At 37.4% G+C, this 16598-nt stretch overlaps 2 protein-coding genes across 2 annotated transcripts in view; one reads left to right on the forward strand and one right to left on the reverse strand.

Moving 5' to 3' along the window:
* Positions 1-202, reverse strand: part of LOC126236621 (uncharacterized) — a 50268-nt gene extending 50066 nt beyond the window's left edge. The window contains exon 1 of the mRNA XM_049946066.1: positions 8-202. The gene's annotated coding sequence lies outside the window, so the exon portion shown is untranslated. The remainder of the gene's footprint in view (positions 1-7) is intronic.
* LOC126236622 (beta carbonic anhydrase 1) lies at positions 25-15136 on the forward strand. The gene is made up of 5 exons (XM_049946067.1): positions 25-312; positions 392-476; positions 11338-11477; positions 12461-12700; positions 13498-15136. Exons 1-5 carry the CDS (start codon positions 220-222, stop codon positions 13705-13707), a joined length of 768 nt encoding a protein of 255 aa, XP_049802024.1. The 5' UTR covers positions 25-219; the 3' UTR covers positions 13708-15136.
* Positions 15137-16598: the final 1462 nt, after the last annotated feature.

The raw sequence follows: 16598 nt of genomic DNA on the forward strand, positions 1-16598 counted from the left end.
TGGCTACCTTGCGTGATGACAAGCACTGTGAATAAACAAACACAACTGTTCTGTGCGAAGCGAGTGACGCGTACAGTTTGAGAAGGTGAAAGCAGTTTCAATGTCAGTGCCGTATCATCACGAGAGACCAAACTCAAATACACGCATGTCTCAATACCACGCTTCAGGCTCATGATAGAACGCCGGCGCCTGTAAGGCGCTGACATAATTCATGTAACGATGGACAGGATTTTGCGAGGTATAATGAAGTACAGAGCGACTGACAGGAAAACAATGGTAGAACAGTTTCAGAGAGTCAGGGATAATCCAGAGGCACGTATTCTTACAACTGATTTTACTCTTGTCTTTTAAAATGCAGCCTTAGTAACGCTATAAAATTTTTTGATTGTAGCCCAAAGCAGTATTTTTTACTTGCATGGACAGCCGAATGATTCCAACGCGCTTCACCGAGACAAATATCGGCGACATGTTTGTTGGTAAGGTAATTTTTATTTTTAACAGACAGTCTTGTACAAGTGGAACAGTAAATTAAAACGCTCATTTTTTGTGTCATTACAAAACTATAAGACTACCATCTGAATTATAATACGCATTTATTAATGTGTAATATTGTGAAAGCTATGAGGGGCTGACTATTTCTGGTCAAGCTCAAGTTGGCCTGTCTTTCATGTTCATTCATTGCTTTTACATTGTATTCAGTAGAACTCCTCAGGAAGGAGATGCTTAAAGCATGTTGAATGATGTAAAATATGAATTTAGAGCTACAGGTACTCTACTATATGTACTCTCTCTCCCTGTGGTCTAGTGAAACAAGATACATCGGTACATTTCTTGTGCATGACACTATATTATGTAGTCAGTATGGTGACTTGTACCTATCGGTTGTGTTCAGGCAGTATGCTGTTCTTGTGGGTGATAAAGTGGAGAGACTATAAAATGTCTACTGGAAATAGCATGTGTATTGAATATTATGAAAATGTCATTGTGCTCTGATAAGTGATGTCACCAGCTGCACTATTTTTTTCTTGCTTTGTTCAGTTTGTGGTGAGACTGAGTTGCAGTATAGCCTGAGGTCTAAGTTATGTAACTTAATGATGTGATTGTGAATTAACTCCCCCCCCCCCTTTTTTTTTAGTTGTGTTGACAGACTGTAGTGTAGCCAGAAGTTTTGATTAGATTGGAAGGTTGTACATTGGCTGAGAGTTGGCAACAAAAGTCTTAAGACAGGTTTTCTTTTTAATTGATTGATATGTTTGAAGCAGTTAAAACGACAATAATCCTACCAAAACTCCCTGTATCAATGGAGATCTGTTAGTTGTTGGTTTTTGTTTTGGTAATGTTTTCACATTAGTGACATTTCTTGAGACTTGTATCACATTCAGTCTGTTGATGCATTATCATGTTGTATAGTGCTCTTGTCCCTCATTCTTCTTTTTTGGACAAAGGAAGGAAGATCAGGGTTTACTGTCCTGTCAGTCGTGGTGTCATTAGATGGAACAAAAACTCAGAACATTTGGAAAATTCAGAGAGCTTTGAAAAGATAAACATCCTGTTCCTATCTGAGCCCCAGATAATCTCACACAAAATATTACATTCCAGCAGCTTACTCGTGCAGAAATAATGTCAGAAAAGGAGGAGTTGTTTCGTATATAAAGAGATGTTCAGAAACTTCGCGATGAAGTGGATTTTGTAGTGATCAGCACACAGAAGTATGTGCTTGTGGATTAATACTGAAAAACAGTTCAGTTTTAATTGTTACTGTATATAGATCCCTCCCTTTGAAACTTTGAGCTGTTTGGGGAATCTGGATTTCATACTGTGCTACTTATGGCAGCAGCAAGTAATTAATAGTCAGTGGTGACTTCAATGTAGATTTTATAAATGTTCTCAAAGGAAAAAAAGACCTGAAAACATTATTTGGACCTTACAATTTGATCTTACTAATTAAGGTTCCAACATGGGTGGGTAAACACCGTAGAACCCCTAACTGATACTGTTTTCTTAGGTGGAACTAAAAGCAAGAAAATAACTGTAACCCTGTAACAAATCTTCCTCAGATCATGATACACAGTTAATTAGAATATATAATATATTGCCTTGTCCATTACAGTCTGAGGAAGGCAATGGCAAACCACACTAGGACCTTGCCTTGTATAGCAGTGTGGGTCTCCCGCATTGTTCCCCTATGCTCTGTCAAGGAGTATGGGACTTCATCATCGTCATTATAGTATAGGTACTCCTCAGTGGAAATAAATTACAATAATTTATAACACCATGACAAATGTTTTTAAAAATAGTTGCAAGAGATGACTTAGTATGAAATTTATAATGAACCAAATGGTAAAGTAAAATTTAATCTATTCTATGATAAACTGAAAATAGTATTCGCCAAAAGCTAATCAGAAAGGACATTAACTAGCCTTGAAAAAATAAGGCCATGGACTACTAGAGGGATTAAAGTACCTTACAGTCTACTCTCTGTGAATAGCACCAAGGGGGCCACCAAGTTTAACATCTCAATCCGACGGACAGATCACCATCAACAGTGTCATATGCCCTCACTTCATGAGACACTGCTGAGGGGTTCGGTATTTAAAAAAAAACATTGGCACAAAGTCTAGTGATTAGGGTCTTTACTCCACCTCCTCTCCTCTCCTTGCTGGCCATGTTGAGCACCACTGCACAAGTATGTGTTAGTGACCACAGTATGGAGGTGGGTTATGGAATGTAGTGAAATGAGAGACAGGACAACAAGCCACTGAACAGGATAACATCACTATTGAACTGAATGGAAGTGTTGTAAATGATGACTCTCAGATAGCAAATATATTCAATACTAATTTCTTGAATATAGTGAAAGTACAGGGAGAAACAGTTAAAGAGAAAAAAACAGCAGTATATTGAAAAATCAACTCTAATAGGATTCCTGTCGTATGAATGTGTCACTAACTTCTCCTTCTGTAATTAAGAAAACTATATAGTCTCTCGAAAATGAACACACATCTGATTTTGATGGTGTTTCCAATAGAGTACTAAAGATTTTTTCCCATTAAGCTCTGTCTTATCTGAAATGTGTAATGTTTCACTAGCTTGAGGAATTTTTCCAGAGATTGGAATATGCAATTGTCAAACCCCTCCATAAGAAAGGTGATACTAGAGATGTCAATAACTGCTGACGTGTTTCACTGCTGACATTATTTTCCAAAATTTTTGAGAAGGTGATGTATTCTAGAATAGTATCTCACCTGTTCAACAATAATATCCTCAACAAATCCTGTTTTGGGTTTCAGAACTGAGAATGCTATTTACATGTTCACTCGCCAAATTTTACAAGCGTTAAATAATAAATTAGCACCAGTTGGTATTTTCTGTGACCCCTCTATCACATTTTACCATGTGAATCGTATGTGCCATCGTGTGGTTGTTTGCACAGTATTGATGTAGATGTAGATAAATTGAAGTTTTGTGGGAATGATGGTACATCCAACCAGTGCATGATGTCATATCTAATCAAAATAATGCAGAAAGTTATATTCCATAATTCTGCCAATGTAGCCTGGGGACATTGTTCTGACCAAGGGGAAATCATGTATGGGGTTCCCCAAGGCTCAGCGTAGACTCACTATTGTTCCTCATACATTTATTTATTTATCTATTTATCTACTTGTCCTTTGACTCATTTTTGTACAAGACATGCACATTGTGATGTACAAATATACAACTGATGTTGGACAATTCATAGCATAATGTGATAGCTTGATGATATTAGGTGATGTGATGGGAATGTACAAACATAATTTTACATAGTTATTAATTATTTTAATTGCATTTCTTTCTCACACACACACACACACACACACACACACACACACACACACACACACACACACACACATATATATATATATATATATATATATATATATATATACAAAATGCTTGCCTTGTTGACATTATTAAAGTAGAGTACACAGTTTGCATATTTGTAGGTGGCATAAACAAAAAACTATTTTACATACATTTTACATTACTGATTACTTTTTGTACAAAATTCATTTCTGCAATTGATTTCATATATATTTCACACATGTGGACCAAAAATTCAGATACTATGTAAAAGCAATGATCAGGCAGAAATGTTTTCAGAGTCCTATTAAGCAAAAGCAGAGTCAACCTTTTCCTTATTTCTGCTTTCAGTTGTAGTATAGTTGGATGCCTTGGTTAAATGGTGAGTTTTTGAACGTGTAGGTACACATATTTTCATCAGGGAGTTTTGTTTTTTATACTGTACCATGAACATTCACATTTTTGTTGTGTTTAGTAAAATTACTTTTTACAAACTTACATGTTCCTAAAATGTAGAGACTGCCAAGAGAAAGAATGAGTGAATTTTGGGCAAGAGATCTGTAGCTGTCAGTTGGCTTTGCCCTGTTAATTATTCTCACAGCTGTCTTCTGGCTGAGGAGAATGTCTTTGCTGTGTGAGGAGTCTCCCCTGAATGTGATACCATACTGCAGTACACTATGAAATTGCACATAGAAAGGCATAGCGCCCTTGGTTCAGTTTACAGTTCATTTTGTTCATGTGTGTTTCCCACTTCAGTGCATCCTAGACCCACAGGCCTAAAAAATCTTGCTTCTGATGTGAGGAATGTTACAGAGTCATGTAGTTGTTGTTGTTGTGGTCTTCAATCCTGAGACTGGTTTGATCCAGCTCTCCATGCTACTCTACCCTGTGCAAGCTTCATCATCTCCCAGTACCTACCGCAGCCTACATCCTTCTGAATCTGCTCAGTGTATTCATCTCTTGGTCTCCCTCTACGATTTTTACCCTCCGTGCTGCCCTCCAATACTAAATGGGTGATCCCTTGATGCCTCAGAACATGTCCTACCAACTGATCCCTTCTTCTAGTCAAGTTGTGCCACAAACTCCTCTTCTCCCCAATTCTATTCAATACCTCCTCATTAGTTATGTGATCTACTCATCTACTATTCAGCATTCTTCTGTAGCACCACATTTCGAAAGCTTCTATTCTCTTCTTGTCCAAACTATTTATCGCCAATGTTTCACTTCCATACATGGCTACACCCCATACAAATACTTTCAGAAACGACTTCCTGACACTTAAATCTATACTCGATGTTAACAAATTTCTCTTCTTCAGAAACGCTTTCCTTGCCATTGCCAGTCTACATTTTATATCCTATCTACTTCGTCCATCATCAGTTATGTTCCTCCCCAAATAGCAAAACTCCTTTACTACTTTAAGTGTCTCATTTCCTAATCTAATTCCCTAAGTAGTTGTATATTAGGCATAAATTTTGTGGTTATCAGGCAGAAGTTTAGGGAGTTTGTTTTCTTTGTATTGACCATCATATTACTTCTGTCAAACCAACTACCCAGCTCATCTGCACTTTTCGGTATGGCCTCTTGCAGCTCATGGTCATTTCTAGTGGTAAGATGGATACTGCTGTCATCTGCAAAGAGTGATGTTCAACGATAAGTCGTCAGTGGAAAGAAGGAGCAAAATTGGTCCAAGTATTGAACCTGGGGGCACACCTTGTGTGATATTGCTGTATTCAGAGTAGTTAAGTTTCAATACATCCATGATCATTGTGTGTTACTGCTACTTTTAATTTCTTGTTTGAGATAAATGATCTGAACCAGCTCAGAGGGATGCTTCTGATACCACATGACAGCAGTTTGTCGAGTAGGGACATCAGATGCCTTTGACAAATCTAAGAAGGTCTCAGCTACATTTTGTATTTTGTCTAGAGCATCTGTGGTGGAATATATGTACATATATTTTCCTTTTGTTGTGGATTTAGTTTTCCTGACGCCTTGCTGGGCATCTGAGAGGATTTGGTTCTTTTCCAAAAAGTTTATTAATCTGTGATAGCTTAGTCTCTCCAGAAGCTTACCAAACGCGTGTAACAGTGATATAGATCTGTAGTTTTCCACATTACTTTTCTCACCCTTCTTAAAGATTGGAACAGCTTTTGCCACTTCCATGCAATCAAGAAATATACCTGTCTTCAGCAATGACTTGTACCCATTAGAGAGGAGGCAGCATATTTTATTTATGCAGTTTCATGTGAGTTTGTGACCTTGTTCCCCACATTTGCACCAATAATGTATGTTTTCCTGCAGTATTTGATTGAGTGGCCAATGTCATACACTTGTAGCATTGTACAACAGATGCATAGTCCTTAACTGCAAGTTAACTTTGAAGATGGTCTTTTGCATACTTTATGAAGTATGGATTTTACCAGTAATTTACTGCAGTACTAAACACTTCAGATGTATGTGGCTATAAGTACTGTCTATCAGTAACAACTTGCTCATGAAGAAAAGCCATCTAAACTTAGAACCGTTTCATGCGGTGACTGTCGTGGTGGCCATCTTTTGTGGAAATCAAAGTGTACTAGACAGTGATGTTATTAAAACAAGATATAATTCCGGTGCTGGCAATAATTTCTTTGTGTGGTATATGTTGTGCTAGGGACTTGGTACCATTTGCAGCAGTACTGTTTTTTTCCTAACTTTGTCTAAGTGTGAGCATAGGTCTAAAAAACGAGCTAATGGGTGAAGTTGTAATTCAGTTCTGCCCCTGTTGTTTATACTGGGTTAGTTTTTCATCTTGATAGTTAAAGATAGATATCAGGTAATAGGTCACAATCCATACAAGTTGAGGTTGTGTGTGTGTGTGTGTGTGTGTGTATGTGTGTGTGTGTGTGTGTGACAGAGAGAGAGATGATATTCCTTCCTTCCTTCATTCATTCATTCGTTTGTTCATCCATCATGTTCCATATCCCATCAAATGGAGAACCATCATAGATGTGGAATGAGTCATGATTTACTTTAATGTAAGACAATGACATTGTAGAAACTGAATATAACAGTAACCTGTCATTAAACTGCTTAAAGCTATTCACACTTCAGCGACCCAAATTTAATCATGTAACTTCGTAAAAAAGCTGCTGCTTCCTTAGCTTTACTGCATAGTTGTTGTTTATCTGCTGTTAGGGATATTATATTTATTTGATTACACTGGCGTGTTTCAAAGAAAATATTTTTTTTACAACTGTAAGTGCTAGATTAAGGAAAGGCAAACCTACATTTCTAGCATTTGTAGACTTGGAGAAAGCTTTTGATAATGTTGACTGGAATACTCTCTTTCAAATTCTGAAGGTGGCAGGGGTAAAATACAGGGAGCGAAAGGCTATTTAAAATTTGTACAAAAACCAGGTGGCAGTTAAAAGAGTCGAGGGGCATGAAAGGGAAGAAGTGGTTGGGAAGGGAGTGAGACAGGGTTGTAGCCTATCCCCCATGTTATTCAATCTGTATATTGAGCAAACAGTAAAGGAAACAAAAGAAAAATTTGGAGTAGGAATTAAAATCCATGGAGAAGAAATAAAAACTTTGAGGTTCGCCGATGACATTGTAACTGTCAGAGACAGCAAAGGACTTGGAAGAGCTGTTGAGCGGAATGGACAGTGTCTTGAAGGGAGGATATAAGATGAACACCAACAAAAGCAAAACGAGGATAATGGAATGTAGTCGAGTTAACTCTGGTGATGCTGAGGGAATTAGATTAGGAAATGAGACACTTAAAGTAGTAAAGGAGTTTTGCTATTTGGGGAGCAAAATAACTGATGATGATCGAAGTAGAGAGGATATAAAAAGTAGCCTGGCAATGGTGAGGAAAGCGTTTCTGAAGAAGAGAAATTTGTTAACATCGAGTATAGATTTAAGTGTCAGGAAGTCGTTTCTGAAAGTATTTGTATGGAGTGTAGCCATGTATGGAAGTAAAACATGGACGATAAATAGTTTAGACAAGAAGAGAATAGAAGCTTTCGAAATGTTGTGCTACAGTAGAATGCTGAAGAGTAGATGGGTAGATCACATAACTAATGAGGAGGTGTTGAATAGGATTGGGGAGAAGAGAAGTTTTTGGCACAACTTGACTAGAAGAAGGGATCGGTTGGTAGGACATGTTCTGAAGCATCAAGGGATCACCAGTTTAGTATTGGAGGGCAGCATGGAGGGTAAAAATCGTAGAGGGAGACCAAGAGATGAATACACTGAGCAGATTCAGAAGGATGTAGGTTGCAGTAGGTACTGGGAGATGAAGAAGCTGGCACAGGATAGAGTAGCATGGAAAGCTGCATCAAACCAGTCTGAGGACTGAAGACCACAACAACAAGTGTTGAGTTCTATTTACAGTACAATACTACTTGTAATTCAGCTTCATAAGGAACACTGCTACTTGTCACCTAGTTAACAGAACTTCTCGCTCCCTGAATTCAGGAACTCAGATATTTATGGAGAGAGTGGCTAGTGAGTTATGTTTATAATTTCTGTTTGAGTTGTTAAGGATTTTGGATTTCGGGAATTATACAAAATAGTTGAGCCTTTTGTGGCCACTTGATGATATATTGTATGTTGCCTTTCATTTTGGAATTTTTGACCAATGTTCATTTAATGATTTTTACGGCCCAGCATTTCACCAGCACCAATGGAAGGATGACAAAGACTGAACCTCTGTTGTTGATGTTGGACTGAAGTAGAGACTACATCCAGAGATTATATGTACCTGTTGCTCCAACATCTGAAGGCCTTTCCCAAGGGACTTTCCCCGATCATTTCCACTGTGGTTCTTCACTTGTTACCTGCAACAGTCATTTACTCCAGTACGGGAATCAAGGGTCCATTTATCTTGGGCTTTCTTCTTTCTTGTTAAAAGTTTCTCAACTTGTCCCACCCTGCAGTATTGTTTATGATAATAATCTTGGTACTGGTGGATCATCTGGTCATTCAGACAAGGCACTGTCCACGTCTATGCAGTATGCGGTATATTCCAGGCATTGCAACTGTATCCTTTTTGCCATCTGCCGGTATTAACCATTCTCTGATTTTCTTGGAGACAATCTTTAACATCTCAGATATGAGATTCAGCACCTGAAATGAATTTCGAGTGACAATGGTTGTACCTCAAATTATATAACAATTGTCACAAAACCTAACACTTGGTGTAGTGACATAGCAAAAGAAGAAATGTTAGATGTGGCTTTCTGCCACAGGGTGACAAACTTGGCCATGTATTCCACAGAGCATAAAGACTATGTACAAACCGATCAAGAAGAGCAGTGTATTTCTCTGATTGGCAAAGTACCAAGTGGACCAACTCACAGTGTTGGGAATATACTGCACACTGTACATGTGTTAAAGTCCTTGTTGGAATGAACAAATGGCCCACCAGTATTGAGATCATCGAAAATAAATATCAACTATGGTGGAGCTCACTCAGTGAGAGACCAACCAAGAATAAAATTCACTGACAAGGAAGTTCTTGCTGTGGAGAAGAGCCACTACAACTGTTTGTCGAGGAGAGCCATTGAAATGCATAAGCATGGCAGTAGTTGCAGTAAGAAAGAAGGGCACCTCAAGGCAAAGTGATCCTATATTCCTCTGCTGCAGCAACTGACTGTTTGCAGGTAACAAGGGGAGAGTTACAGCAGTAACGACCAGGCCCTCAGACATTGGTGAAAGTGAAGGTGACACCCAACTGAGGGCTCTACTACAGTATGCCACAAGCCGTGGTGACTGAATCTTTGGCAATGACATCCACTTGTGCTGATGAAATGCCAGGAAAGTTCTTGCTTTATGTTACACAGGAACTTGGTGAATGTATTACCACCAGAATACATAACTCCATTCTGGATCAAGGCATATAATATAGTTAAACTGAAACTGGTTATTATTATTATCAGCAAAAGAAACCATAGTTTTTTGCTTATTCTTGGAGTGTTTAATTTTTTGAGCACAGTATATGAGCTCCGGCCTCTCCCACTGCCCACACCTTAGGAAAGAGTGGGGAATTTGACAATTTTATGGAGTTTTCAATCTTGACTACTGCTAGTTCTTTTAATTATGTAGAGCTCTCTATTCTTAACAAAAGATGCTCTGATCCTAGGAGTTACTCACCTCCTATTCTTGATTATGTTGAATTACGCCCTTAATATGGTTTCAGGGGAAAATAAGAGTCAGAGCTGTAGAAAAATGTTTAAGGAAGAAGTTCAGTTTACATCAGAAATATCTATTTTATAAATTTCTTTCCAGCATATGTCCCGTAATCTATATTACAAAGTGACTATCCTGGAACCCAGAACCAGTTGCAGCTTGCCTACCTAATGGCTTACCAGGACAACAGAAATTTGATTTTCAGTATTTTCCATAATTATTGCCTGAATTTAAAAATTTAAAGTGCTGTCTTAATCTGTTCATTAAGATATGTAATCTAATGTTAGAAGTTTAACACAGTAAGACAGATATTACAGTTAGAAACTGTGTGTTTGTCTTGAGGTGGCATAACTGGTGGTGCACAAATACCCAGACTGTATTCATCCGTTATTTTAGAATGATAGCTCTTAGCAACTTCCAACAAACTTTATGCATTGTTTGAAATTGTTAAGAGACATTTTCTCACTAACACTCCACAGAAAATGGTGAAAGGAAAAAAGTTTGACTTACAACATTTTTGCTGTTCATACAGCAAAACTTCAGCATCTGATACTATGTTTAATTTATTACTTCCATATCACCCGCCGTATTTGCAAGATAGTTTTCGGACAGTCTTTGCATATGCCACTGAAATAGCACTCCGTCTTCTCACCGCTCTCCCGGTCGTTATGATGGTTTTCTTTGACCGGAGCCGCTACTGTTCAGTCGAGTAGCTCCTCAGTTGGCATCACGAGGCTGAGTGCACCCCGAAAAATGGCAACAGCGCATGGCGGCTGGATGGTCACCCATCCAAGTGCCGGCCACGCCCGACAGCACTTAACTTCGGTAATCTCACGGGAACCGGTGACCCACTGCGGCAAGGCCATTGCCACATGCCACTGAAATGGTGCCCGCAAAATTATATCATTGTACAACACACAGTTCAGGACAGATGATGTGATAAACATTGAGATGCATGAGAAATGTGCTTTTGCTTAAAATGGAATGCAAATTTCCCAGACTATGTTCATCCAGTGTTTCATGATGACTCCAATAAACTTTAAACATATTTTCAAACCTTTTCTTTGCTTACATTCTTAACGTTAAATATTTGTAAAATAATTAGGTGTTTGAATCTGTTTTATATATGGATGTTCAATTCTTTAAGGAACTGGTGGTTTGCTTGTTTCTCTCTCTAAACGCTGTGATGAAGTCAAGACAAACTGAGTGTTTTTTTTTTTTTAATGTCAGATACTATAGCAGTTTATTGAATGTGTGTCCTGTTTCAATGGGTATGTTGTGGATTCACCAGAATTGAAACTTATTTGTTTTCAGTCCGGAATGCTGGTAATGTGATACCAAATTCACAGAATTTTCCAGAGGAAGTTACAACTACTGAACCAGCAGCATTGGAACTTGGTTGTGTTATAAATGACATCAGACATGTTATAGTATGTGGTCACTCAGATTGCAAGGTTAGTTCATTTAAATTTATTGATAGTTAATCATGAATAGTAAGGTTTTGATAACTGTATGAAATACATAGTTCTAATTTTACACATCCAGTTGTGCTTTTCATGTCAGATAAAATTAAGTACTTGAATTAAACTCAGAGGAGAACTGTAAATTTAAAGTAAATTTTGGTACTCTTATTGTGTACATAAACATTCTGAAACAACTTTCTGTGATGTAGCAAAGAATTCTACAAAGTGCTATGTTTCCCTGTTGTGTACAAGACAGTTGGCAAAGTTGTACCATGTTGGACTCAGATATCAAAGACACACAAACTTGTCAGCTTAATGTAAGTTCTTCCTCAACTAATTTGTGCAAAAGGTGTGATCATACCATGCATGTACCTGACTGCCCAATGTCCTATTTGACTTTTTTCTCTCTGATATTGAACACAACTCTGTAATGACATGTGGTGTGTTACTAATCTAAATTTGAAAGTGTAACCATTATGAAAATGACTGGATGGAAAATAAGTAAAATAACTTCTAAACTAATTATAAGAAATGTCTCATGAAGATGTGAGGAGATTTTTTTTAAATTCCTTGTCTAGCATTATTTACTAGTGACAGTATTATGAAAAGGATAGATCACAACTCACTACATAGAGGAAGCGTTGAGTCGCAGACAGGTGCAGTGAAAAGACTGCCAGAAATTTAAGCTTTCGGGAAAAAGTCCTCAGCCCTGTGTGTGAGAAAGTTGTGCTTGTGTGAATGCATGCATGTTCTATTTCCACAGAAGGACCTCTGTATGAAAGCTTAAATGTCTATCATTCTGTTAATTGTGTCTGTTTGTGACTTAGAACCTCCTGTATATGGCAAGTAATGATCTATTCTTTTCATAATATTGCAGTTATTCCATCCGGGACTTTCTGTTGTTTGATTATTTACTAGTAGTATGATTTTTATTGTCTCTTTGTTATTTATTTTTGTCTGTTTGGTTTTATAAGGCAATGAATTTGCTGCATCGTCTGAAGTGTGAAGAATTCTCATCAAGGGATAATAGGCTTATATCACCTCTTCGTGGATGGCTTATTGCCCATGCCAATGCATCACTTAAGAAATTTGAAAAGTTGGAGACTGGAGGATTTCACCAACCATTGTTATTTCAAGCTGAGACTCCCATGCGCAAATTTGTGGCATATATTGACCCTGATAACAAATTCAATATTGAAGACAAGCTGTCACAGGTGTGTAGTGTGGTGTCATTATTCATGTGAACAACTTTAATTTAGATGTGTGGTTTTAAGCGTGACTAATTATTTGGGTAGGGTATCAAAGTAATAAGCTGGTTATTTTAGAAATGGATCTTGTAGAAAATCTGATGACTGTATTCAGTCATCATATTTGACAGACTGTGCTCACTTAGTTAGGATTCTGTTTAGTTTTAATCTGTATTTTAGTATTTTATCATGACTCAAAAGCAGACTTATTGATATTTGATAAATCCTTTACTTTTCCAGTAAAAATGTTTTGTATGAATCAGTTGCCAGACACCTGCTGTTCTTTGTCTTTATTTACTGTTCCCAGCTAAACTGAGTTTTCAAATGCATATGTGTACTTGGAAGGTTATAATGGTTTCTGTGAAATGTTTAAAATTGGAAACGGAAAAAAAAATTAATTAAAAAAAAATAAAAAAGTCTGTTGTCCTCCTTGTCATAGATGTCGTCAAAAAGTGATTAGAAAAATACATCAGACCTTGAAATAGAAGTAATAATGCAAAGTGACTGGTTTGATGATGTACTCCATAACAGTTTCTAATTACTGATCATCAATAAGCACAAACAAAGACCATAATTTAAGTACAGCCATTGTTTTTGATAACTGATAGTAATCAGTGTCCTCCTCACTTACCTTTCATTCTAATTCTTCATTGTTAACAATTTGTAATATCACACAAGAACTCTTTTTAAATGTTTTTGCTTTGAATTGCACAGTATTTACATTTGTGACTAGATAATTCACTTTAACAATTTTTCTACTTTAGGTCAATTGTCTCCAGCAACTACAGAACATCGCAAGTTACGGGTTCCTCAAGAAACGTTTGGAAACACATCAGTTGCACATACATGCACTGTGGTTTGATATATACACAGGTGACATCTATTATTTTAGTCGGCAAAACAAACGTTTTGTGGAAATAAATGAGCATACTGTCATGGGACTAATAAAAGAAGTGAATAGGTACTACTCGTAATGGCCATCGTACTATACTTCAGTGAGAGTTTATCTTCGTGAAATTGCTGTGTATAACATTATACAATGACTGCACATTGTTAAACAGATTTACTTGGTGTTAGGGTAACATCTGATGTGTGTAAAAGGATCTGGGAAAGATTTCTCAAAACACGTACATTATTGTCTAATTCTTGGACGAGAATGAACATTGTATGTGATACCATCATTTTGGAGATACTAATATAATTACATGTCATCTTCTATATGATATTTAAGTAAAAACTGATTGCTGTACTTGTAAAACAGTAAAAGTGTACTTAGGGTACCTGGTTCTTCCACTGTGTGCCACAGTTGATAAGAAATTGTGTGATGGATGAAGAGGTTCAAATGGCTCTGAGCACTATGGGACTCAACTTCTGAGGTCATCAGTCCCCTAGAACTTAGAACTACTAAAACCTAACTAACCTAAAGACATCACACACATTCATGCCCGAGGCAGGATTCGAACCTGCGACCGTAGCGGTCGCGCAGTTCCGGACTGTAGCACCTAGAACTGCTCGGCCACTCCGGCCGGCTGGATGATGATGAGTAACTGACAGATGATTGTGAGTTGGTTGCCGGTAGCATGTCAGAATGCCCATTCTTAATTTCTTAGGGTTTGTAAATGTAATGAGTTGGTATTGTGTTCTGTTAGGATGTAGATGCAAGTGCTACTCTGAGATGAAGAGTTTGGCACAGAAGAGGAATTTATGGCTGGTGGCATTAAACTGGTCAGAAGACTGATGACTCAAAAAGTTAACTTTAACCACATCATTAGAATTTTCAGCAAAACTTGGAACTAAGACACACATGTAGGTTATTGCAATGGTGGGCTTATATTTTGGGCTACACTTCTCATTAATCTGTTGTGACAGTTATGTTTCTTCTGTTGAGATTTATTGGCTTCACCAACTCACAACAACATTCCTGCCCAACCTATACCTGGCATTGTGCCACAGATCAATTTGTCAGCATATTCAATGTTCTGCCCACTCTCCATATCAAAAACAAATGTAGTCAATTTGCATCTTCTGCTGAAAGAAAAAACTAGATTCAGTGACTCTGTCTATCTTATACTGTCCCCCAGTTGGCTGCCACTGACAGGAACACATTGCCAATAGCAGCATGCAGTGGAAGAGCCTTCTACACTGGAAGTGCATTTTAGCCACAAAATCTTTTGTGGGCGCTGTACACTGAGTTTACAGTATATGTTATGTAAATAGTACTTTGTTACATATGGAACATAGTAAATCAACTTCCAATTCTGATTATGTGCATTAATAAGACTTGGTACTGACATTTTAACTGAAGTTTCAATATTGAATAAGAAATTTTGTAACAAAAATAGAAAGTATTACATAAGAAATTTTGTAACAAAAGTAGTCATGAATAAATCTGAAAGCATATAATACTAAAAAATATTGAATAAAATTTCCCGATGCATGAAAAATCATTAATTTATTGAAGATGCAAGGTGGGTTTGAATTATATTTGGTCATGTGGAGTGCACTATACATTTGTTTCATTTGCAATGAATGCATGCCGCAGCATCAAAGAAATTGGTGTTTAGAACCTCCTGTGAGTTAAAACTTTATGCAGGATCAGAGCTCAAATGTTGAACCTTGCCTTTCTTGCTGTCCATTACTGTTTTTAGGCATGATTCATGACATACTGTCAGCTTCAATTCTGCAATACCTTTCTCCTTGTTTCCAAACTCCACAGATTCTCCCCTGCATATCCTGGTTTATTATGATTTGCGGAAGTATGGTGTAGGCAAAACCTAGGGGTTGCTTCCAGATGGAGTTTTTCAGCCTTCAGATGAGTGTGGGCTGTCTTGAAACTTCCAGGCAGATTTAAACTGAGTGCTGGTGCGCAATTTAAACCTGGAAACTGGCTTATTGCAGAGAATGCTGTTACTGACTGAGCCATTTAGGCATAAACCCTGACTCACTTTTGTGATATTCAGAAAGTGGAGGAGAGGTACTGAATAACTCAAAAGCAGTGCCTACAAAGGATAAGGTTGCAAGTTCTTACCAGCTTTTTTGTCTGCCTGGAAGTTTTAAGGTACAAAGACTTATAGTCACTTTAAATAATGGTGAAAGCACACAATCAAAGGAGCATATAGTGGGAGGAGCAGTACTTTTAATCTGACGAGAGACTTCTTTAAAAAAGATTTAGGGATATTGATGAAATAAACCTTTATCTCTTTCCAGTTTCAATAAAGATTTATTCCCATCAGCAGCTTATGTTGGTTCATAAATATAACTTTTTTTTAGAAATATTTACAAGATGTGTGGGCACCTACTGCCAAAACTATACCTCTAACTTTCTATGCGTGGTCCACGTCTGAATTATTTTGACCAATAATTTGTCTCGGAGCATTCAGAAAGTTCTACCAATGATGCCTGCCGATTTATAATTCCAATGATGTATGCCAGTTTATAACTGTAGAATGTAAACATTTCATGCCAAGAAATGTCACACTTATATTCCATACTATTGTGCTACTTGTAAATGAATGTCTTGGAGGAACCGTGTTTCATCCCCATAAAAGAATAGAAGCTATGAGCCTTCTTGAAGATATCCTCAGCAAGATGAGAACAAAACATTGTTTTTTTCCCCAAGAAATTCATTAACCCTGGCATAATAGTCTGGAATATTTTAATAAGGGGGGTTACACTACATTAGTCATATCTGTCAACCCTACAGACAAGGGTCTCTGTGATGTAAAAAGATGTCATGCATGTATATTTAAAGTGCAGTACAACAAATAGCTTAACATTATGAAATATTATTGTACAGAACAACATAAAATTAATTTTAAGTGTTTTGGTGAAGATAATCTATGACACAGTCGAAGAAACTGTCCAA

The sequence above is a fragment of the Schistocerca nitens genome, chromosome 2 (genome assembly GCF_023898315.1).
Source record: "Schistocerca nitens isolate TAMUIC-IGC-003100 chromosome 2, iqSchNite1.1, whole genome shotgun sequence".
Lineage (NCBI taxonomy): Eukaryota > Metazoa > Arthropoda > Insecta > Orthoptera > Acrididae > Schistocerca > Schistocerca nitens.